The sequence below is a fragment of the Centruroides sculpturatus genome, unplaced genomic scaffold (genome assembly GCF_000671375.1).
Source record: "Centruroides sculpturatus isolate CEXI.00-Female unplaced genomic scaffold, Cexi_2.0 scaffold788, whole genome shotgun sequence".
In the NCBI taxonomy this organism is placed as follows: domain Eukaryota; kingdom Metazoa; phylum Arthropoda; class Arachnida; order Scorpiones; family Buthidae; genus Centruroides; species Centruroides sculpturatus.
This window is the reverse complement of record NW_019384922.1, coordinates 131298-158212: the sequence shown is the minus strand read 5'-3', so window position 1 is coordinate 158212 and position 26915 is coordinate 131298. Positions and strand designations below refer to the sequence as shown.

General features: G+C 29.0%; 1 protein-coding gene across 1 annotated transcript in view; it reads right to left on the bottom strand.

Annotated features, from left to right (window-relative positions):
* The window catches only part of LOC111631877 (matrix metalloproteinase-2-like), a 77967-nt gene that overhangs the window by 26012 nt on the left and 25040 nt on the right, over positions 1–26915 (bottom strand). The window contains exons 2-3 of the mRNA XM_023376214.1: positions 25616–25875; positions 8375–8664 (exon numbers count right to left, since the gene is read on the bottom strand). Coding sequence (XP_023231982.1) covers positions 8375–8664; positions 25616–25875 — 550 coding nt within the window. The remainder of the gene's footprint in view (positions 1–8374; positions 8665–25615; positions 25876–26915) is intronic.

The following is a 26915-nucleotide window of genomic DNA, read 5'->3' as shown; positions in this document are numbered from 1 at the left end:
TTTTTCTTAGGAGAATTTTAGTTTCAAAACTGAGTAAAAAAAAAAGTAAAAATCTTAGGGGTCAGTCGCCATACTTTCCCCCTTTTATACATAACAGCCAAGAAAGTAATTATTTTACTCCCTTTCTGAGTTAAAACTATTATTCTTTTATTAACCATATTCAATTAATTCTTGTTTTTTCCATTGCATAATTGATAAATTCTACAATACAAATTATAACAAGAGCTAAAACTCTTCAGTAACTTTTTTAAATAGAAAATTCTATATTAAAAAATACACATTTAATTGAAAAAAAAAACCATTCAAAATTAAATTTACATTTTAAAATATCTCAAATAATAGTTATATTTATTTATTTTTATAATTATGAATTAATATATATGATTTTTAACTTTTACTGTAAGCTTATAATTCTATTATATGCTTCACTTGATATATATATTCATAGTTAAGTATGTAAAATTTCTTAATATCTGATGAAAGTTAACCTAAAAATATGATGATTATATGCTAATTGCATTTACATTTCTTCGAAAAAGTGACATCAAGTTAAAATTTAGAAAGATCTGAGGAAAAAAAAACCTGTAAAATAAGCTATTCTACACGACTATTACGAAATAATACAATCTTTTATACCAGTCGCATGACATTAAATTCATAGAAATTGAATTTTTTTCGAAGATAGATTTAATCAAAGTTAGACTACATAGAAAATATAGGATACACTCGCAATGAGATGAAAGATAATATATATATATATATGAAATGAATGTAGATGCGATTTTAGTGTTTCAATAAAAATACTTTATAAATAATTAAACAGAGCATTATGATAATACGAACAATGGAAATAAACCTACTGAGACATGCACTTTTAAGTTAACATTAATTATGTATAAAAGATAATTCTTTTTATAAATAATTAATATAATCATTTCGTAAGAAGTACGTGTTTTCTATTATTTTAATAAAAAAAAAAATATAATAATAATATGGAGAAAGCGTAGAAACAATTAAATTGATTAAAATAAAAATTTTAAAATACATTTAAATCTATTTTAGATTATTTATTTCGTCACAGATTTCAATAATGGATGATTTAAATTATATAAAGGGTGGTCCGAAAGTCAGTCAACCACTTTAAAAACGTTAAGTTTTTAAAGTGGTTGACTGACTTTCGGACCACCCTTTATATAATTTAAATACTAAAAAAAAAAACTATTAAATAAATTACATTTTTTAAATCACATTTCTATCATTAATTTCGATTTAAGATTGTATTTTATATTTAAGTATTGTCAATTGTTCAATAGGTACTGTACTGTACTGTACGTGCCTAGTGGACTATTTGAAGTGTTTAGAATTTGGAAGTGACACAAGTTCTATTGGCAACTTTAATAATGGAGGCAATTTTATTGAAAGAAAAATAGAAAATAAAATAATATAATAATAAGACTTTAAAAAAAAAACGATTTCCAATTTAAAAAAATAACAGAGAATACAAATTTTCAACTAATGCAAGTGATTATGCTTAAGCATGGAGAAACTATGTAAATATTGTATAGATAAATTAAAAGTAACTCTATTTATTGTATTAGAAAAAAAAATACGAAGAGCATATTATGATTTGCACGACATTCCGGAAATTAGAAAATAGCAGGAGAGTAGAAAAAGACGAATGGTTGTTTCATGAAAAAAATAAATCTCCTAATGGATGCCCTTCCACAATTGGCTACTTTGATAAAAGTGATTAACGTTCGACGCGTGACTATCATATAACTCGCTACTAGACATAGAGAATTAGTTATTAGTCGAGCTTGGAGGCCCGTTCTGGATATCTCTCTCTTCATCTTACGCATCTTCAAATAATATGGAAAGCTCACTCTTTTTAATATTACTTAAATAAACGTTTAATGGATTGCATTGGGAATTTTTTAAAAAGCGCGATTACTCTATTAAGTGATTTCAATTACTTTATAGCAATATTAATTATAGTATATAAGAATATGTATAAATAATATAAAATAAATATAGATATTTATACAAAGAGGAGATAAAAATTTTTAATATTAGTTTGTTTAATATAGAATTTTATAAAACATATAAAAGTTTAGTCTTAATTTTATGCCAAATTAAATACAGTAGACCCCCTATAATTCCGCGTTATATGAATTCCATGTTATACGAGTCACTTAGATTTTACAAATACGTGTGCCGGACTGTGAACGGCTCACGTATTTGTAAAATCTAAGTGACTCGTACAACATGAAATTCATATAAAAACGGAATTATCTACAGTGTTATAGGGGGTCTACTGTATTTCATTTAGAAGTGATAAACAAAAATATTAATTAGAATTTCTAAGTGAAATCACAGAAATTAATTAGATTCATTTGTACAAATGGTAAAATTCATAACTTAAAACATATTTTTTTAAATCATTATCTGATAAAAGAATAGTTTATTTTCATATTCTCTGATAAAAAAAAAATAGTTTATTTTCCTATATTTATCAATTACTATTTTACTATAATTTCTATCGCAGAAATCCTACAGAAACAATAAAAAAAAGGGGTGAAAAAAATACCACTTTTTACCAAAAAATGCATTAATGGTTCATTGAACCATGACCATTGCTGCCATCTAACGTCAATCCGACTAACCATTCTCGAAGTGTGATTTCATTGTACGAACTGATACACAACGCATTAACAGATTTACAGCCAGGTTTCTGTTTAACGTCAGTCGCGATGGCTTGCTGCTAATCATACATTTATTTGGATATGTTAATTTCTCTTGCATTAAATACTATTGGTCGAGATCGTCGAGTGGAAATGAATTCTTACCGTTAACTGACACCGAATGCTTGAGAAGCGTATAAAGTAAATAAATACGAGTTAATCTGTACTCATTCGTCACGAATTAATGCAAAAAATATGTATCTAACGCTTGAATTTCGTTCTCCTTCTTAAGAAACTAGTTGAAAATTTTGAATACACATAAATTATGTATTGTAAACTGTGTACATCTTATAATACAATCGACCCCCTATAACACTGTTGATAATTCCGTTTTATATGAATTCCATGTTGTACGAGTCACTTAGATTTTACAAATACGTGAACCGTTCACAGCCAGGCACACGTATTTGTAAAATCTAAGTGACTCGTACAACACGGAATTCATATAAAACGGAATTATCAACAGTGTTATGGGGGGGTCGACTTATACATATAAACAGTGTAGACTTTAAGATTGTAATTTTAAAATATTTACTCGAGCTTGAGGGCCTTGAAATTTTCTAATCGCATCTTGAAGGCCCGTAGACATTTACCAATAAAATTACAATTAGTAATAAGGAATATTAATTAAATACACATTTTATAATTTTACTGTTACGAGTTAAGTGTATTATACGGGCCTGTTATATAATGGTTTTGGTTATTTAGCTTACTTTTTTGTTATATAAATGTTTCTATAGCAACAGTAAGTTATTTTGTTCGTTATTCTTCCGTATCCAAGGTTTATAATTTCAAAACCCTGGCAATATTAAATTAAATATTCGGCAGTGGTAATAAAATAGCTCAGTTGTGTTCCGACTTCTTAATTCTGTTTATTATACTCGCATCAGTCAGAAAGACTTTATCAATATCGATTTATTAATGCATAAAAGAAATCATCAACTATAATATTAAAATTTATTATTATTTCTAAACTATATAAATCTTTTTTTTTTGAAAATTCACAAGACGTTTCTACAACGTTTTAATTCTTATTTAGTGGGTGATTGTCGATCTGTGAGATATCATAAAGGTTACTTTATAATAAATAAATAAATAATGGAATTTAAACGTGACATTTACTGCCGAATACGACGTGACCCGCTGTACTATAATAATTTGGCAGTGCATCAAATCTCGTTAAAAGTATCACCCGTTATGGTCGAGTTGTGCAAACAAATCAGCCTCAGTTAAAACTAGGATTACGATGATTTTTCTCCCCTTTTATAATACGTGTAATTTGCATAAATTAATTTCTTTTCGGGATTAACGCTCGTTAAATAAATTCAATCTGTATTTTTTTTTTTTTAATTATTCGTTTCTGGCTATATACATCAATAATAATTAAGTTATTTTTAATCGTTCTAAATAAATATTTTGTGGTAAAATATATGACGAATGTACAGTACAGTACATCATTTATGCGAAATTATTCTTGTCCTGCTCTTGAAACTAAAGCATGGAAGGAACAAGAACATGTATTTGACTCATACGGTGGTGGATCAATGGCAGCTGGAAATTTGGCAGTATGACTCATATAACTTTTTAAATCTTTCAGTTGCCAGTGGGACACCATTACAGAGTTTTAAAAATATATTAAAATATCGTTCTGGCTAATTGTACAGTATATGAAATCTGAATAAGAGATTTTTCTAAATTAAGAGGATTTTTTTTTTTACTATTTTTCCTTTACAGTATTTTTCCTATACATCAAAAGCTTCTAATCAGATTTATCTTAGATGTCACTTAGTGTCATTTGTGCCAGAAATATCCTGTACATCAGGAAAGTCAATCTTCTGATGAATTAGTAGGGTGGACAACCGGTGACGAACACGTTTTTCGTCTACAGACCACCTACGACTTGCTCAATTATGAAATGCTTTTTTTCCTTACTTAAAACTGGTTTTAATTCACCGTTTTAACAAGAAAGAAAAATATATATATATAAATTAGGAAGTTAAATTTGATAATTATCGAATAAAGCTTCGAAAATTAACAGCTTTTTAGCGGGGGAAGATATTTCATTAAGATAGCGAAAGAGGAAATAAATTAATCAAAGCTTTAATATCAATAGAAAAAAAAAAGAAAGAGGAGGAAACAAGAAAAGACATCAAAGGTCGAAGACTCCAAACATTCTATCGATTTTTCGTATTTTATGAAGACATTTCGTCCGGAGGGAAATGATGAAACGATCCAAAAAGACGCCAACTCGGCCGCTAAAATTTTATTACTATTTGGCAAAGTGGCTGACATTTCGTTAAATTTCTTTACTTTTGTTCTTAATTCATTAATCAGCTCAGTTATATTAACAAAATAATTCTTCGTATACGAGTTAAACATTATAAAATTTCCATTCGATTTTTTAAAAGAGAAATGGAATTAAATTCTCTTCTCTTATTTTAATACCGTATATATATAAATATGGAACAGACCTTAAAAGAGTGAGAAGACGTGACATCATCCAACGATAATGGGCTTTTCCAAAAAATGTTCGATCGACGGCCATTCTTTATAATTATATAACATAAGGAAGGAAGGATGTTAGATTCGGCACAGTAGAAAGATTCGATAAGTTTCCTCGGAGGGGAGGGAAGAATAAAGTAAAAAAAAAAAAAAAGGTAGAAATTTAAAGAAAATCAATTTTCAACATTTCCCAGGTAAACTAAGATACGAAGCGAACACTAAACAGAGATGAAGATTGAATTTTAAAGAAGAAAAAGTAAGTATTTTAACAATAAAAACTGTAGGAGTTAGATCATAGATTAACTATTTACATTTAGTTAAAAATAATTTCTACTTCCCGTCACATTTTAAACTGTTAATGAGCTTATGATTCATTCATTAGTTTTAATCAATTAAAATAATATTAAAAAAATTTATTTTATATCCGAATTTTTTAAAATTCAAGATGTCTGCTGTGAACTTAATTTATTAAACGAACGTCTTTTTAATATAATTGTTAGAAGGGAATAACGATAAAATGTAGAGAAATGTATCATATTAATTATTTTATATATATATATATTTTTTAATTTAGAAAAAAATGATAGCAGATTCTTATAAATGCAATAAGTCAATTATTAATAATTCATCGTATGGGTATTTATCTAAAATATAACTAGAATTATTTAATTAAGTAAAAATTATAATAAATTTAAAAATTTTGTTTATATTATTTAAAGAAAATTTATCATTTTTAATACAAAACTAAGACAATTTTAAACGTATAAATAATAGTAATAACGAGAAATGAATTGGATAAGTGACAAATGATGCACTTCTTCATTTCTAGAGTACGCCAGTTTATTTTTGAAGCATTCTTTACAGAGCACAACAGTTTATTTTCTCTTCTCCAGCTGTAGTAAAGAAAGCCAATAATTCCTTCTACTTTCTGTTTTTAAGCAATTTCAAAAGAATTACGTTAATATATCGAACCGAAGTAACTTGTTTTACACAGTAAATCTTCACTCGCGCTCTCAATTATTCAACATTTTCCTCGTTAATTCTTTCAACTGAACCTCTTTTGCTTTGAGGTAAAAATATAAATTCATGCACTCGTTCTATTTGATTACTTCCAAACTAAATAATTCGTTACTTTTTAACCAGTTCTTACTCGATATCTCAATTAATTTACCCTTCTTAAAAGCTAAAAAATTCATAAATTAAACCCTATATTTTTATAGGGTCGTGCCAACTTGTATTATGAATTCATTATCAAAGTTATATTATGCTTATTTTCTATGTTAATGTATTAGGATTGACAAACCTTTAAGACAAAATAATGATATAAAATATCGAATATATGACAATTATTTTTATATATTAATGATCTCATTCTACTACTGAATCAATTGATTATTTGAATAGAAACTTTAATAATAAAGAAAACTCCAATAATTCCTCAAGAAGTTCAATTCGTTATAATGATAAATTATTAGACTTTCGATTGTATTTAAATAATTGTTTCGGAGTAATTTACTTTAAACTGATTATCTAAAATAAATATTAGGTATATAATCTATAATTATTATGTTTTAAACTCCTTATTACTGAGTTTTTATAGGCATTATGTTCAATAATTTTAAGAGAATAACGAAAAAAAAAAAATAATACATCTATTATGTTAATTAAGCGNCGATAAAATGTAGAGAAATGTATCATATTAATTATTTTATATATATATATTTTTTTTAAATAAGAAACTATTCAATATATACTTCTTTAACTACATTCTATTCAACACTGCTAAATATAGTAATAGTATTAAGCAATTGGTTATTAAATATAATACATAAAAGAAGTATTAAAAGGTCAGATCGATTGATTATAAAAGATTAATAAGCACTTGATGTAAAAGTTTGATCAATGATCCTATCTAGACATACTTTTTTTTTTGTATTTAATTTTATTGCTGTTAGCATTCATTCGTATCTGTAACTTTAAAAGAAAAGTAATGAATGCACTTTACTACTTGGTTCAATATTCAATAACATTTCCATTCTGCATAGAGTCTAACAAACAGATTATTGATCCTGTTAGAAAGTTCTAAAGAGTTTTTTCTTTTTCTTTAGATGGAACATCGCATTGACTTGTTGATAGAATGAAAAATGAACTCGATTATAAAGTTGCTTGTGCACAAGGAAGCTGATATTGATGACAAACATTTGTCTTCAGAGACCGGATGTCTTTCTCATTATAAAGAGCGCACTTGTGAAATTCTAACAGACAAATATGAATTTCCTTTCGTTGAAAACTTTTCCAGTTTCGTATAAATTATTATTATTTCGTGATTAATGAAATTGTAATCGAGCTCTTATAATTTCAAAAATTTTATCGTGTTAAATCTTACGTGATGGAAATTTTTCTTATCGATTCATCGATTTTCTTCTTCTTTTATTTAAATGATTTATAAATAATAATAATGTTTGAAAGTGTTTTTTTTTCGGATTAAAATGTAACGTTTTATAACATCAAACATCATCTTTTTAAATTCAAATTTAGAGAAAAATATTATTAAATATCACTACACAAAGATTTCAATACTTAAAAAAAAAATATATATATATATGTTATCGTTAAAGTTGAGATGTACAATTTTTAAGGAATTCTTCTATCTATAATATTTTTTTTAACAGCGAAAACTTTCAGAATTCTTGGCAAAACAGCTCGAACGTTAGATACTGTAAACATAGTGGTATTGCCCCTTCTTTCCTCTCTTTACAAAATACCAGACGTCCATGTCGTAGATATATATAGAAGAAAGAATCGGTTATCCAACGTAGGATACACTTTTTCTCTGTTGAATATAAAGAAAAATCGTCTGACGGTAGGAGTTTTACTATTATTCTAAGATATCCTACCCTAGGGAAGTTAAAAATAGAAAAATAACATTCGAATATATGGTATATTTATAATAAGAGAGGGGAAAAATTGGTTAACAAAGTTAGTATATTTTTAGCATTTCTCTGGATGAGTCGTTTATATAAAGTGTAGCATTATAAGAAGAGAAAAACATTTGTTTCGCTATCTCGCAGTGTTTGTAACGATAGATGTTGTTAAAGTATCATTTTTTTCGGTTTTTAAATAGAACTTACCTTCACTATCCGACTCTGGAAGAGTAGACATCCACAGTTCTTCGGCATCGAAATGTGCATCCCCACCAATTCCTTCACCAGGAAAGAAAGCGTGAGCCAAAACGGATCCTCTACCATCAAATGGATATCCGTCTCCGTGGGATCCTCTCAGAAATGATATCACGATATCGGCATTGATGTCACGAGTTTGTTGAAAAGTCAAACTCGATGCATCACTCCAAACTTTAAATGCTTTGCTGAACTGTTGCCGAATCATAATTGGATCGACGTTGGGAGCCCATTGCTTGATGCTATTAAAAAAAAAAAAAAAAAAATAGAAATAATGGATATTTAGTAGAAAATACACTCTTTTTTTTTAATTAAAATTACAATCTCTCCGAAGCTATTCCATCTCGATTAGTTTCATCTTTGGTGAAGTAATGACCGAGGGATGGTTCTAACCATAAACAAGCGAATTGCCACATCATCCATCAAACGATTATATGTTCCNAGAGAGAGAGAGAGTTTCCTTCGTTTTTCGTTCACAAATTAAACAATTTCCTGTTCCTTGACCTCCGGGGAAAGAGGAGAAAAATGAGCAGGATGTCGTGCTGTTTATCCTCCACGTGTTTACCACGTGCTATCTGCAAACAACTTCCGGATACATTTATATATATATTGTATAATAGAAAACACGATCTTCTTATTTAACAACTTCAAAAGTTATAATTTAAGAATTCGATTTTTAAAAGGAAAAATAATACTAAATGTTATTTTAGTAAGACACTTCCATCCATTAATGCATTGAAACGAACGGAGTGCTCTTTTTTTTTTTTTCTTCTTCTTTTTCTTTCTTATTCTTTAGTAGAGCCCATTGTAAATTTCTGCAAGAGGCTAGCATAAAGCCAAATCGATTTTCCTTTTCTTTCTTCCTTCTCCTCCTCCTCCTCCTCTTTTCCCCTCGTTTCTGTTGGAAAAAGATTGAATCTGAAATGAAGGAAGCAAGATATTTTAAGAAGTTCATCCTTTCATAGATTGGAATTGAAATTGGCTTATTTCCTTTGACGTTTTACACCGTGTCCATAATTTCAAACTTTTCCCCCTTCTTCTTCTTCTATTATAAATTCTTGCTATTCGATTACATTAAAGCTTAATCTTACAAATTTGATGAAATGAATATTTTTAACGTCTAAAAAAAAGTATTGATTTGATATTTTTCTTTCTTTTTTTTTAATTAAAATTACAATCTCTCCGAAGCTATTCCATCTCGATTAGTTTCATCTTTGGTGAAGTAATGACCGAGGGATGGTTCTAACCATAAACAAGCGAATTGCCACATCATCCATCAAACGATTATATGTTCCCTTTATCTCTGAGTTAGATTGTTGTGGAGATTGCTAAACTTTTAACTAAATGGTTGCTTTAGTAATGATGATGAAGCATAAAAGAATTCAAAAAAAAAAAAAAAAAAGTAGACGTTCATAAATACCTGGAATTACTCTTAATCATAAATAAAATAATTATTAAATTATTTCTTTTTATAGATAATCGATAGATTGAAACTATTGAATGTTTTCAACTCTATTATTTACTATAAAGTAGACCCCCCCTATAACACTGTTGATAATATTATTAAATCTATTGTTGAACAGTCAGAATTGGTCAAACAAGTAAATTCCACCGGGTAATCATTTTTAATTCTGCCATTCAAAATATATAGTTGTAATTGATCCATATATTCTAGTAATTGAAGTCCTAATTTGTTATATTTTTTGTCTTTTGATTTACGAATATTTTAAATCGCTAGATTAGTTCCCTTTTATTCCATATCTATTTTTTTTGAGATATTATCGCATTTTAAATCTCCTATTATTATAATATATGGGGTAATGATTTTCCATTGTTCTATGAGCTTAAAAATAGCATTTAAAATCTGAAGTTGATCTGGAGGGATATAAACTAATATAATGGCTATTAATCTGTTTAGTAAGAACTGTATTTTGGATTAAAACTGATATACAATTATCGTTTTACTGTATATTCCTAATTAGACCTATATTTTTCTTGATGAATAAACTTAAGCCACCATATGGACGACCGGGCCCAAGTAGTTTTTGTACCACAGTTGATATAACAGTAAATTCCATATACAGTAATTATTTTTTAATCCTTCATCAGGCAAAGTCAACCAGGTTTCCGTTAGACTCATTATGTCTGTATTATTTAATAAATGTCTAAATTTAATATTATTAATTTTTTTTTCAATAATCCATTACAGTTCCAATAGATAGGATTTTTCTTGATTTTTATTTGTAATCAGCTTCATTATTGAGTATTATTGGAGATTGACAATTAACAGAATTGTTTATGTCGTATATTCTAAAAAATCCTCTGAGTATACCAATTGATTTATTAAGAAAAACTGTAAGTTACTTTTTTCTGTTTAATTAGAAGAAAATCATCTCATAATTTAGCCTGTATATTTCGTTTTTTTTTTAAATCGATATAGTAAGGTAATAAAGCTTTTCTTCTCTTACGAGCATTCACAACCAAATCTACAGACATGTTTAAGTTTTTCCATGGTCCCAACGAATTATTTTGTTTTTGTTTATTGAAGGTGATCATAATATTATTTCTCAATTGATCAGATTTTAAAGTTAAACATTTGATATTAATCTTTGAATTAGGAATATTACAGATTGTTTTAATTTCTTCATTCATTTTGCATGGGATATTTAGTGAATGATTTAAAAAAATTCAGTTAAGTCCTCTTCATTACCATCAGTAAATATTTTAGAATGATCATATATTATTAAATTATTATTCTTTAGTTTATTATACATTGAATCAATCTTAAATTGAAGAAGTTCATTCTCACTTTTTAAGTTGTTTTTCACCTTCAGCTGGTTTAATGTTAAGTGAAGATTGCGTAACTCGGTTTGTTGGAGGTCTACCCCTCTTTTGATTGGCGTTTTTTTAAGCGGTCCTGGGTTTGACTCAATACCAGACATTAGTAGTTATAATTGAGTCAGTTTTAAGTTAAATATTGTAGAAACAAAATCAGGTAAAACAAAATGGGCAAAATATTTATCAACGAAAACACACCAATCTCCATGACGAACAAAGCAGCCCTTTCCAACACTGTTGATAATTTCGTTTTATATGAATTCCACGTTATACGAGTCACTTAGATTTTACAAATACGTGTGCCGGGCTGTGAATGGCTCACGTATTTGTAAAATCTAAGTGACTCGTACAACATGGAATTCATATAAAACGGAATTATCAACAGTGTTATAGGGGGGTTCTACTGTATTCTTTAATAATATAACAAATATATATGTATATATAAAGCTGCGAATGATATATTAACTTAATAAGGTAAAACTTAATATATTTATTCAGAGAAAGTTTCGTTTTTAAATATATTTTCTTGTCCATAAGTCTATAATTTGACACCGTTTCAATAGAGTTTAATTTCATTATTTACATATAACTTTCATGCATACATATTTTATGAAAAAGTATTATTTCCGTTTGTTCTAGTACCACTAATCACGCAACATCATCGAACGTTTTATTTAATTATACAATACTTAAGCATTACATAAATAATACCTAGATATTAACCTCGTTGAATTATTTATTAAGCTGTAATATATATATTTTTTAATTTAGAAAAAAATGATAGCAGATTCTTATAAATGCAATAAGTCAATTATTAATAATTCATCGTATGGGTATTTATCTAAAATATAACTAGAATTATTTAATTAAGTAAAAATTATAATAAATTTAAAAATTTTGTTTATATTATTTAAAGAAAATTTATCATTTTTAATACAAAACTAAGACAATTTTAAACGTATAAATAATAGTAATAACGAGAAATGAATTGGATAAGTGACAAATGATGCACTTCTTCATTTCTAGAGTACGCCAGTTTATTTTTGAAGCATTCTTTACAGAGCACAACAGTTTATTTTCTCTTCTCCAGCTGTAGTAAAGAAAGCCAATAATTCCTTCTACTTTCTGTTTTTAAGCAATTTCAAAAGAATTACGTTAATATATCGAACCGAAGTAACTTGTTTTACACAGTAAATCTTCACTCGCGCTCTCAATTATTCAACATTTTCCTCGTTAATTCTTTCAACTGAACCTCTTTTGCTTTGAGGTAAAAATATAAATTCATGCACTCGTTCTATTTGATTACTTCCAAACTAAATAATTCGTTACTTTTTAACCAGTTCTTACTCGATATCTCAATTAATTTACCCTTCTTAAAAGCTAAAAAATTCATAAATTAAACCCTATATTTTTATAGGGTCGTGCCAACTTGTATTATGAATTCATTATCAAAGTTATATTATGCTTATTTTCTATGTTAATGTATTAGGATTGACAAACCTTTAAGACAAAATAATGATATAAAATATCGAATATATGACAATTATTTTTATATATTAATGATCTCATTCTACTACTGAATCAATTGATTATTTGAATAGAAACTTTAATAATAAAGAAAACTCCAATAATTCCTCAAGAAGTTCAATTCGTTATAATGATAAATTATTAGACTTTCGATTGTATTTAAATAATTGTTTCGGAGTAATTTACTTTAAACTGATTATCTAAAATAAATATTAGGTATATAATCTATAATTATTATGTTTTAAACTCCTTATTACTGAGTTTTTATAGGCATTATGTTCAATAATTTTAAGAGAATAACGAAAAAAAAAAAAAATAATACATCTATTATGTTAATTAAGCGAAGTTATAAAAAAACGTTTTACCAAAAAAAAAAATCGATGCATAACATCATTATAGGATAGTGGCAAGCATTGAAAAATGCTTAAACAATTAAATTAAGCTGTCTACAGACATTTATGGCTTCTGCTAATGTATTAAACTATTCCTAGTTTGGAGTGGGATGAAGTTTGATACTCTCTAAAGCTTATAATAAATATTGTAGAGAAATTTTAGTTAGTTTTATTGAGATAATCATCAATCATCTCTTGTAATTTCCCCCCCCTTATATAGGTTAATATAAATGGAAGAGTTTAAGTAGAGCGATATCTAATCAGGTACAAAGAAATGCAGAATATTAAAAACCGACATCAATATTTGATGGCATTTTCGATGATAAATCTTCAACATTTATACGAATTCTTTATAAATAATTTCCATTATGTCAAATTTTCGAATGATTTATCATCGTAGTATAAATTGATATTTAAGTAATTGCTACGTTATAAATTTTTAAAGACACTACGATAGGTAGTTTAGCTTAGAGATGGATTAATGCGAGTATATTCTAATTATTTTTATAAGCTTTTTTTTTTTTAAAAAAAATCATTTACAGACTCCTTAAAATGCATTAAAATAATCATTAAAAGCAAAAAATATATCTAAATTCTATTTATAAAACTTATAAAATGTAAGGTCATGTGAGGTACTGTACAGTCGACCCCCCATAACACTGTTGATTTTTCCGTTTTATATGAATTCCATGTTGTACGAGTCACTTAAGTTTTACAAATACGTGAGTCGTTCACAGCCCGGCACACGTATTTGTAAAATTTAAGTGACTCGTACAACATGGAATTCATATAACGCGGAATTATCAACAGTGTTATAGGGGGGTCGACTTGTATATGAAGATGTAGATCCATATATATATGAATAGTATTGATTCAATTGTTCTTAAGAGAAGATAATTTTTTTATTATATACTAAAATAATACNATAAAAGAAATCATCAACTATAATATTAAAATTTATTATTATTTCTAAACTATATAAATCTTTTTTTTTTGAAAATTCACAAGACGTTTCTACAACGTTTTAATTCTTATTTAGTGGGTGATTGTCGATCTGTGAGATATCATAAAGGTTACTTTATAATAAATAAATAAATATAATTAATAAATTGTAATAAAAATCAGGCAAAAATCTTTAATAAAAGACAACAAAAAATATAACTTTTTTTTTTATTTTTGCTTTGATTTTATTCTTTTTCCTCAAACATTTTCTTTTGATTTTTACTGAAAAAAAACCTGAAGTAAAATGAAAAGATAAAAGGAAAACAAATATATATGATGTAAAAAAAAAATACAAGTGCCACTTGTAGCTCGTCAGCTACAGGTTGCCTTGTCCTGATTAAAATCATTAACGTTCTGAAGCTTTTATATCTTATAAAGGTCACATAATACGCATAGAAACACAGTTAATTGAATGATACACACACACACACACATATATATAGAAGTATTTAATGTATATATGTGTTATACAGATTATTAAATCCTACTTGACCCAAGTTGATTTGATAATAACGCAGCGATTATACAAAAAAATTTAATACTGTCTCTCTCTTTTTCTCAGGAAATTAAATAGTAACAAAGGTTCTCGAGATCCAACAAAGTAAATAAATTTGTTAAAATGATATAGGAAATGAGATCGAACTTATAATAGTATACTTCCTTGTTATCCCAAAACATTTTTAATTCGACACTCGGTCGGGTTAAATAAATTCTCGTTGGAACGATTACTTTATACAGCGCCATTTTCTCGACTACCGTGTTTGTTTTACTCGTTTAAATCGATGATAATTATTGTAGAAAAGCGCAATTAACGAACTGATAATTGCGTTTTCGACTAGACTTTTCTCATTTTCTAATGTTTTAATTGAAAGAAATCGAATTTAAACCTTACCTAAATTTCATACAGTACAGTTAACAATGAAAGTTTTACTGTTTCCTGACGTTATTTCTATATATATTGCGGGAGTTAATAGGATGGGGAAACTGTATCTATCTATCTATATATATAAACCTAATGTAGGTCTAACTAACCTGAGCTAATCAACGATATATTCTACCAACTGTTACGCTCTCAACTGTATATCAAGGACATGAGAGGCACAGATAAAGGGAATCCGTAAGTAATTTTCTTAGATTTGACCACTGAGTTTTTTTTTTTTTTTTTTTTTTCGAGTCCAGAATTGATTGGCTTTGTTCGCAATGACTGATGAAAATTATACGTTTGTAGATAAGAATTCTTCATAAAAAATTCAGTTTTTTTATATATAATAACCGAATACCGATCAGTCTTTTTTATATATTTATTCGGGTATTAATCCCCTCTCTCTTCTGTTGGCTAAAAATTAATTAATTTAATTAATTTCACTAAAAGAAAATCTCGATAATGAAGTGCGAGTTCAATAGCGAAAAGTCAATGGTTAAGTAACGAATTTTTTTTTTTCGTGTTAAGTAATAATATAAAGGTATTTAATAGCCTCATTCATTTCGGAAAATCGAGAATGACATCTTAACAGTTCGTTCCTTCCTCGATAGCTCCCAGTTGTACAATGTAATAAAATTAACAGCGAAAGTGACTTAACGTATAAACTTTAAACAACAAAGTTTACGGAAAAATTTCCGTGTTTTAATATATTTAAATAAGATTTCTCTGGACTGAGTACGACTGAGACGAATTTTTTAAAGGTAACAACAACAACAACAACAACAACAACATGATCAACACGTGAAAAGGTTTAGACACGTGATTTTTATCGAATTGAGAAATCGAATATAGCGAAGTTTGTTTTCGTTTATTATACTACGATAACATTTACACCGTGTTCTTATTATATTGTACAGAGGAATCTTTTCTGATGTATTCCAGCCAGCTTCACTCACTCAAGGAGGTTGTGATGACGTCAAAACTCACACCACAGCCCAACTGAGTGAGGAAAGCAAACTGGACGAGCGAAGAATTTTTCGACGTTTCCAAACGGGGACGAAAATGGGATTGTATAAGATTGAATTTATCAAATCGTGAACTGCTCTATAAACAGTATTACAGAAGGAGAGGAAACGGCACAATGTTCTTTGGCAACAGATGTCGCTGTCATGTCAACGGACGTGATGTAGGGTCGAGATGGGTCAGAGTTAGAGTGAAAGATGCGGAGAAAATTGACTGAATTGCTATTTCTTCTTCTTCTTCTTCTTCTTCTTCTTCTCTTCCCTTCTTTTCAACGAACAATATCGGAAAGAAATATCTTAGTAACTGATAGAACTGCAACCATCACTTTCCTCTTCCTTTTATCATGGCTAGTATCTGGAATTCAAAGCCAAAATTCCATTCTATCCGCCATTCTATGCCGTGCATTCGTAAGAAAAAAAAAAATCATTTTAATAACACGTTAAGTGGTTTAATTTTTACTAAACCGTTCGAGGAATTCTATATTTAGATTTCGATCAGATTAAAAAAGTAGTGTAAAGGTTAAGGGAACGATAAAAAGGAATCATTAATAATTTACGAGATATTCAAAAGAGAAAACGCAGTTTATAACTCAAAGGGTTAAAAAGAAAAAATGCGTTGTATCAAATAACCGTATATCATAATAGACTTTTTCAATCAGGTTGACATTATTACTCAGTTTTGCAAATAGTCGGAGGTTTTGATATTCATGAATTGACGACTACCAGCTGTACATAAAGCAATGCCAGATACGTTTTCTTCTTCTTTTTTTTTATCCTCCTTCGTCTACGACTGGAAGCAAACTCGACAAAGACTGGTTTTGATAGATGAATGATATATATCATCAGTTTAACTGAGGTCCAGTAGAAGAAATCTTTTGCTATCTTCGGGGTTTAACCTATAGATACAATGGACAAAAGCCAAGCACAACGAACAGGCAAAACTCACTGACCTCTATTACATGAAAAATTCTTGGAAAAACTGCTCCCTGCCACCCTGGTCGGTGAAACGAAACGAACAAAGAGTGCATGAAAGGACAGATTTGTAATTGGTGACAGGCGCTGCTGCTGTAGAGTGGACATTCTCTCCCCCTAGGCCCTAGCCACAAGCGAGTATTCAAACTTCTACCTTATAACTACTAATCATCCACGAGTTATAAATCCATTAAGTTTCGAAAGGAGAAGTTAAAAAATAAATAAATAAAATAAAAATATGTAATAACTTACCGAAAGTATGAATCATGCCAAAACGCGGATCAGAGTAACAATGAGAGTTTTTAGAATTTTAAGCCTGTTTAAAAGCAATTTTCTTGTCCTTGAAATGGGATATAATATTACATCTTACCTGTCTAAAACTGCGATATAACCGTGGTAATTTTAACCTGGTCACTTCCTGTGCTACTATTGTTTGTTAATAGGGTGAAATCGGCCAAACCTTCTTAGGTATGGGGAACAAACGGGGACTGACTTTTAGCCTTCTCCCGCTTTTGTAACAAAATATTTCTAGACAATATAATATTTCTGATACAGATTATATGTTAAAGCTTGGTTTTCGGCAGTTCCTGCGTGATTCACAATTCATGTTATTCATTTTTTTTTCATACGCACCTGTATGGCCATGCTAATGAGACAGAGGAACTTTCTATACCTATTGTATTCCCCCCTTTTTTTAAAGTATTGAATAAAACAATACAAATATAAACCTTGTATAATAATTTTACCAATAAATTGAATACAGATTTCACTGTTTAAATCTAATTTATATAATATTAATCCAGCAATTTAAAGTTACGAGTAAATCTAAATCCTATACAGTATAACACTACATCTCATCAAATTACATCATGAACTAGTATAATCTGAAAGTGATTACAGTGACTGAACTGTTTCGGTAATAATGGCCTGTTTGTTCCTGATTTTATCTCCAAAATCGTGCTAATAGTTTAACATTATGTTTATTATTATTATTTTTTTTTTTCTTTCAAAATACATTCCAGTTTGAACGCATCGCTTATCATGAATCGCGACCCCTTACATCCTATAACAAACAATAATAGTTATATATTTTGCATCTTTCATTCTAACGTTAATTAATATCAAATAAATGTAAAACGTGTATTAAATGTATACACTTATCACGTCAAAGAAAACACATAAATAAAGGAGTCGTGAATATTATCCACTCCATCACCATTCAATTAATATCATACTTGGCATAATTCGGTTAAAGTAAAACTAACGAAAGAGATCGTATAGATTAAAACCACCGACTCAACACATGAAAGAAGAATCGAGGGAGAAAAAAAACATAACAAACAGTTTTTATGTAAGTCAACTTTGACATCGTACACAAGAAATAAATTTTAGAGCCCATTAAAACAGATGAATATCTACAATACGAGATTAACGTTTGTATCCAAAACACGAACGGTGATGTTTATTTGATTAAACAAAACAAAAAAAAAAAAAAAAGGAAAAAAAGAAGGAGAGAAAGTGAAGCTTGTAATGACTCACTCGGCTACGGGAAATGATGATATCAGTGGCACCCGAGGGAAATGTTTGGTGCTGTTGCGCCGACTCCGAGGTCACCAGCAACTCTGTATGCACCATTAACTACTATCATTTCCTTTGGGGGATGAACTATAACAAGGTCCTTAGCACGGTGCGTCCTATGGGTTGTATCCTGTAGGATAGTCTGTGTCGCTTTGCCGAAATATTTTTGTTTTTGAATAAATGATACTATTTAATCGCCTCTATAGAGATGAAAGCATCAGTAGTCAGTATAGAAATCCTTACAATTTCGGATAGTTTGAAGTTTATTGAATAACTTTATAGTTAAATAAATTAAATGATTTCTCTATCTTTTTAATAATAATAATAATAATAATAATAATCTTCAAACTTTTTTCTTGAATTAATTACAAGAATTATGAATTACATTTCTTCATTTAATCATTTTTAATTATAACTAACAATACATAATATTATAATGAGTGTAACCATTTAAATTTAACTAAATAAAAGAAAATCCTTAAGAGTTATAGCCCTAAATTGAATCATCAACGTTTTATCAGTAAATTATTACCGAAATCTGATCATTAATTTAATAAACAAATATATTTTCTTTTGGAAGGAGAAAAAAAAAATAGAGAAATGGATAACTTATCTATCTTAAAATATCGCCGAATATTTTTACAGTAGTCGAGACGATAAATATTCATCCATTTGCTGAACTGCTACATACATACCACTAATAGGGAAGAAGAAAAACTCAAGTGGAATTGAAAGAACGTCAGACAGATGATGGCTTCTATGTCCTTGCTGTTCACGTGAGGTCAGGGTAATTAGTTTGCGTAACTAAAAACTTAATTCGTATAGGAAAATATGCAAAAAAAAAACTAATAATAATAATAACTCTCCCGTGGNGTGGCATTGTTAATAAGAATTTCTAGACACGAAAGAAGAAATGAGAGTTCGTTTACGTCTTACAGAAATGAAATTTAATTCGATAAAAATCTTAATGATTTTTAATAGTTTTAATAATAATAAATTATATTTAAGAATCTTCAATTTTTTTTAATTATTATGTAAATATAATCACTAATGTTTGTGGTAACGATACATACTTTTCGTTTCTCCATTAAAAAGACGTTAATTTCATAATTGGTACCGTTTAAAACTTTAATAATATGGTTATATATCACTTAATACATTAATAAAATGTATTTAAAAAAACATTATAATCTATTTTAACTATTTAAATAAATTAATTGTTCCTTAATTTACATTTAAATTGACAAAAGTCACGATAATGTAATTTCAAACGGTAAAAATCAAAAACAAAAAATTTTCCATTCTTCTCGGGTGGTGGAAGTGTTTTTCTTTTTTTCTTTTACCAATAAATCCTCCTTATCCTGAACTTATTAGGAGACCACCCGAAGAAAGGAGAGGGCGGATCCCATCCTAGATGGAAATCGAACCCGGGGTCTTTCCTGGTACGAGGCATGACTCGTTCCAAAACTATTACAAGAGCTATATGCCCTGTTATTGAATTCTAAGAAAACGTTACTTGTTTACCAATAGAATCACAAATACAGTAGGAAATATTACAAATGTTTCTTCAATGATTTACCTTAAAAATCATTAATAAATATTAAATTTAATTTAAAAAAAAATAATTATTATAACTAAACTCTTTAGTAAAAATCATACTAATTTATAATTAAAAGCAAAGAAATATGCACATATATATATATATATTTTCTATTCAATTAACTTAATTAAGTTACGGATTATTATTGTTTTCTAAGAATGTAATTTATACCTTATACAAACTTGTAAGAGCTTTACTAATTTAGATTCAGATAATTAAATATATAAAAAAAAAAATGATGGGAGGAAGGAAGAAAATTTATGTTTTATCCTAAAGCGTATTTTTCTTTTCTTTCTAATTCTTTTTTTTCTCTCTCTCTGCGAATCGAAAGTGTTTATCAGGAACATTTTCGTGCCTTCGATATAATTAATTTCCTTATAGGAAGTGGTAAGATTTTTGTTACAACGTGCGCCTCCCCTTTATGGAAAAGAAAATTCTCTTTCTTTTTTTTTTCTTTTGGAATTGATCTGCAACGATTAACTAGTGCAGGAAGTGGGCGTCTAAAAGCTGTTCGACGTTGTTTCCTTTGAAGGTGGAACTGGCAGTAAAACTAGATTACTAGGAACGTAGATTTAACTTACAATAGATTCAGAAAAACTGATTATAACGAAAGATTAAATACAACTTTTCTCAATAATTAAAACGTCGACCAAAACAACAAAATTCTGAAACTTTCGTTATCAAATTTCAAAGTTCTTCTTCTTCTTTTTTTTAAAGCATAAAATTCATCTTTCACTCGAAAGATTTTTTTTTTCATTATTATTAATTTAATCGAAAGATGGAATGTAATTCGATCGGCATTAATATATATATATATATATATATTCTACGGTTTTCGAAGTTATGAAAGAGTTGGAGAAGAGCGGAAGAACTTTCCTTTCGTTTAATGGCTTTAACCAATAACTCATCTATATCGGTTAATAACTCGATTGTACGAGTGTCGTCTACTTGTCCGCTTCACACGTTTTATTATTAGATCACATGATTGAAGTGGAAGAATCCTGAGAAATGTGAGGTTATAGTTTTCACCAGAATATAAATGTCCAAACCCTCCTTAAAGAAAAGAAAAATCACTATCGAAATAATAAAACTGCATTAAGTGTAGTTCCGACCATTTAAAAAGACATAAAAATAATAATAATAATATCGAAGCTTTTCTTTAATTGATCTGGTAGTGGTGTGGGGGATGATCTCATTTCTCTTATACCGTAACACCCACCTAGTCCACAAAAGGCAATTCACTTTGATAATGCCTGTCTGGTCCTAACTGTATCTACAGCAGCTGGGACGTTTGTATTAGACAGAGAGGTGTTGTTTTAGCTGGGGGACAAGACAGGAAACGATCAGATCTTTGATCCAACTTACACAGTATTTACTTTTATAATGCAGCTAAACAAACAGCGATTGTCACTGTTTATCGAGGACGTTGATAATTTTTATTATAGATTGATCCGTCGGAACAATGATTTGTTTTTTTTTTGTTCCCCCCCTCTTCAGATTGGAATAGTTGCCTTATATATCGAGCGGTGAAAGGTTAGTAACATTATATATATATGTCTTATCTGTGTTGTGTGGACGTTGCTTTACTCCACCGGTAATGAATGGTTGATTAGCAACATCCTATCCCTTCATTCCCAGTGTTCAGATTAGTCCTCGACCTCGTTTGCTGTCCGTTTAGCCAAAAGGAAACACTTGCTTTAATAATTCGTGCATAACTAAAGTTTTCACGTACTTCAAAGTTAAGGAAGTTGGTCAATTTTTCTTTCGTATTCTTGGCAATTTTATTGCTTATTTTTCTATCCGAGGAAACTTATAAACTTTACGACTTCCTAAAACATATTAAAATTTGCCACTAATGAGATTCTCCACTTGTTATCATTACGAATAAAAGTTTAATAAGCAAAGCAAACTCCCAAGCACGATTTACTAATTAGTGAAATTATTAAAGAGAACAGTTTTAGGAGTTTTAAGTGGAGAAATATATTTATTCATACGTATACCATTAGGAAGAAAAATTCTTTTATTTATTTTATTATTTCTGTACCGTTTAATAAAAATAAATATATATATATATAACATGTCCGTTCGATGATCTCGAAATGAGTTTCTATCAGAAGATTTGGATTCAATTCCCAGTCAAGAAATCGTTTATTTATCAGTTTAGCAATTACACTCCTTTCCTTTTCTTCCGTGAAGTTCTTTGTAATATGGAATCATTGTTATTGTTCATTAATTAACTCTCTCTCACAACTCAAAGAACTAAGAGGGACCACCAGAGAGGAAGAAAGAAGGAATTTGCCCTGAGAGAGAATCGAACTTTCTTGTATTAGTGAAAAACACGATAAGCTAACATATCCTCTTCTAGCTGAATAATAAATAAGGGCGAGATGGCCCCTTACGAGAGAAAAATAAAATAGTAAAATTAACAATCTTCTTGCCAGTTTGTTCTTCAAACTAGATAAATTTGGGAGTCTTTTTTTTAAAATACTTTCTCCTCCTAACTTACACTACAGTTCAAAAATACTCTATATAATTGAAAATATATGCTCTCCATCTCAAATTAGTAGTGGCTTGCTCCTGTACATCATATTTTTCCTTTAACAATAGGGTCGTGCCGGCCATCTATCTACACCTTTCGGGAGAGAATTTTTGAATTGAAATAACATCATTTCCGTTTTGTATCGGGTGTTCTTATATAGTTAATTGGGGCCTTTTGTCCCTAAGGTTTCCATATTTGATCTCGAATTTCATCTATCTAATTCCATTCTGTAGATTAAGGAAAGACAGACGGACGGACACACGATAGTATTCTTAAACTATAATACAAAACTCGTTAATCATCCACGGAGCAATTGGTGATGAAAATATCAATTTGTTATGATAAAAATTTAGCGATTATACTTTTAATTTGATAGTTTAACGAAAGAAAATTTCACTAAAGTATTAATTTATCACATAATTTAAACCTTAAATGATAAATTCTGTCAAGTATTGTTTACACAAACATAAGATAACATAAACAACATTCGTGATAAGGTTATTCAAAATAATAATAATAATAATACAACTCCAATAACGTAATGATTCATAAGTTTAAAAGCTGAGAAGATTTCTATGTTATATTAAAGTAAAAATTCTCAGATAATGCTGACGAGTCAAGTGAATTGTCTATCCAGACGCCTGACAGCACGGTATGAATTAGTGATGACAGAACAGAAAATGTCAGGGGTCAGGCAAATGCAGATTAGATGTTAAGGTGAGTGTCCCTATACCTGGAAAACCGGAGAGAATTGTCGAAAAAAAAAAAAGGTTTTTACACATGTTAATTTTCTACTGCTGATAAAAAATAAAACCTAGACTAGACTGCCTTATCTTACACAATATAATAAAGGGTGTACATCAAATAACACAGTAATAATAACTTAACCAGAAATACCCACCAAGTATGAATTAGCTTTAAAGAAAAAGAAAGACGTGATCGTAATAGATAAAAGTTATTGCTTTTTTTTTTTAAAATTTAGATACGAATGTTGTTTTATCGATGAAATTAAGTTTTATGAGAGGAAATTTATAGAAGGTGTTAAAAATGCATTTTAAAAACATTTAAAGATATGTTTTACAAAAGAAAAAGTACAGTCGACCCCCTATAACACTGTTGATTATTCCATTTTATATGAATTCCATGTTGTACGAGTCACTTAGATTTTACAAATTTGTGTTCCGGGCTGTGAACGGTTCACGTATTTGTAAAATCTAAGCGACTCGTACAACATGGAGTTCATATAAAACAGATTAATTCAAATTTTAATTTTATATAACTTTTCAGTTATTGTGAATTATTTGAATTGGATAAATAAAATTTAAATAAATCTAAGTGGAGATTACACTTCAAATTTTGATAGTATTACCTAAATAAATCGAAAAACATTTCAGAATTTACGAAAAAAAAAAAAAAAAAAAAAAATAGCTACACTTTGTAATGCATTCTCCTACTTTGTAACAATAAAGTTCTTGTGAAGTGCCGTTATAGGGGAAGGAGTTCAAATAAATAAAGCAAACTAAGCCCGTCCTAAATCGTCCTTCGGCGATGGCGAAAGCCTGGTAAGAAAATCCTTACGACCGGTTAAACGTAAACAAATTTATAGGAGGACCAATGGGCAAACCCTTGGGTCGTTCCAAAGACTCTACTCCAATTGCACGGCCTACATTACAACTTACAATGTTGATAAGAAACGAGTCGGTCCTGCGATATCTCAATCGACGGACCACTTTCCGTTTTGGTTATATACAATCAAACATAAAACAATTTCCAAGACCACCGGTTAGCTCGGTTTTTTCAATATAAACAAACTACGATAGGGTACCGATTTGTAGTAACAATTACTATGGAATCATTACAGAATTTCATATAGGAATATAGATTTAATTTTATCGTTTTATTGATAAATACATTTAATAGAAAAACACTAAATATAGATATCGATATATATGTTTTTATTAAGTCCGTGTTTGACATTTCTGCTTTATCTCACAGTCCATAATGAATCAAGCAGTTGGCTTCAATGGAAAAAAGGGGGGGGGAAGGGGAAAGAAGGACTATGGCAAAACTCACGGACCTGTCACACACACCGCATTTTCTTTGGTGACAAAAGTAGGTTGGCGATAGAAAATCAGGTCGACAACTATGACAGCGGTCACTTGGCTGTCACTAAGGTTAATATGTTCCATACACTGTGGATAGAAGAATGTGAAAGGAATTATTCTTTACGTTGTCAGCTTCTGAAATATGATTGAGAATCTTTATGACGGCGAGACAGTTTGGATTTTGATAGAAAGGGAGGAAATAAAAAAAAAAAAACTAGTAGAAATGATTAGAAAAGTTTTCAGAGACTTGTAAGACAGGGAGTGAATTTACTAAGAATTCCGGTATTTTATGGCAAAGAATTATATTTATTAGTTAAATATTTGAATGCGAAATGTCAAACAAGAAAGCAAATACAGATAAAATGTGTTTAATAAATATTGTGAATCTATATTTAAGAAATGTATTGGATACAGATGGGAATGAAAATCACTTTCTTACAGAACGTTTACAAACATATTTACATAATGAAAATGAGCCATTCCCAAGAAATAATTTAGTCTTTAGAAATAAAAAAAAAAAAAAAAAAACTGAGAAAACCGAAATATTATAACTCTATATTAAAGAAAATATTTCGCTAGATCAATGAACAACTACATAATTACTCCACACTTCTATGTAATTAAGCATAAACATAATAAATTTTAAAATCTTATAACCTAGTGAAAACATTATAAAAAATAAAAAGGAAACAATACCTCCATGTTAAATTAGTTTTTGGCCACTTCTGGCCTTGTAGGGCGTATCTCTTCACCCTTTCGGAAGTGCCTATCAAGTCGGGCACTCCGCATCTCTTTCTCTTCATCAACTTCAGCGTCATATCATCTATCACCCCTGTTTGTGGAATGTTTCCGAACCTCTGCATTAATTTAATGGCTTCTTTTAATTGACTTTCGGTTCGAAGATTCCCCGTCTGGAGATCGGATTGTGGTAGATAACCATATTTGGTGAGGAAGTCCTAAAATGTAGACCAAAATACATAAAAAGCATTATATCTATCAATCGACATAAGTTTATAAATTTCAATAAATGTTATAACTGTTAAGTATTAAACATTTAATTACTATAATAGAGAGAAATTAAACTTTCAGTGTCTGTCCGTCACGCTCTATGTTTTAAGTACAGTCGACCTCACCATAACACTGTTGATTATTCCGTTTTATATGAATTCCATGTTGTACGAGTCACTTAGAATTTACAAATACGTGAGCCGTTCACAGCTCGGCACACGTATTTGTAAAATCTAAGTGACTCGTACAACATGGAATTCATATAAAACGGAATAATCAACAGTGTTATAGAGGGTCGACTGTATTATAAACAAATGGCGCGTTATAACTTCGTGTGGTACCATTAAGAGGACCCACGTATAGTGTTGATTTCAGGCATTTTTCTTCGGAAAATATCTTATAAAAGATTAATTCGTGGCCCCTTCTTGGTAGGGAACCGCAGGCAATTTCCCTTTTTAACGCGCAACCAGTTATAAAGAATATAATTGATGGCATTTACTTTCTAACGTGAATCCATTTAAGAAATGCGTGTTATATTTTAAAAATGGACATTTTAAGATAAATGGCTCCCTCAAAATGGCCGTCTTAAAACATAAAATGGCATTTCAAATTGGATACTTTGATACAAAATGGTCAATTAAAACACACACAAAATAATAAATTTAACGAAATAAATTCGTCGAATCGATTTAAAATAATCAAGAAATATCAATAATATTCGGAAAAATATTGTTCCAATTATAAAAGAAAAACTTTAATATATTCTAATTTATCTTTATTGCAATTTTTCTATTCTTTAGCCGGAGAATTACAGGAAAGGAAGATAATTAACATGATTGTATTTTTAGAAAGTAAGTTAAACGTAGTAATTTATGTTTCTATTTTCTCGTACAACTCAGTAATATTAAAATAAATCGTATATAATATACGTTACACGCTCACACACCTACGCAAACAGTATACAGTTGGGATACATACGTCCTCTTTT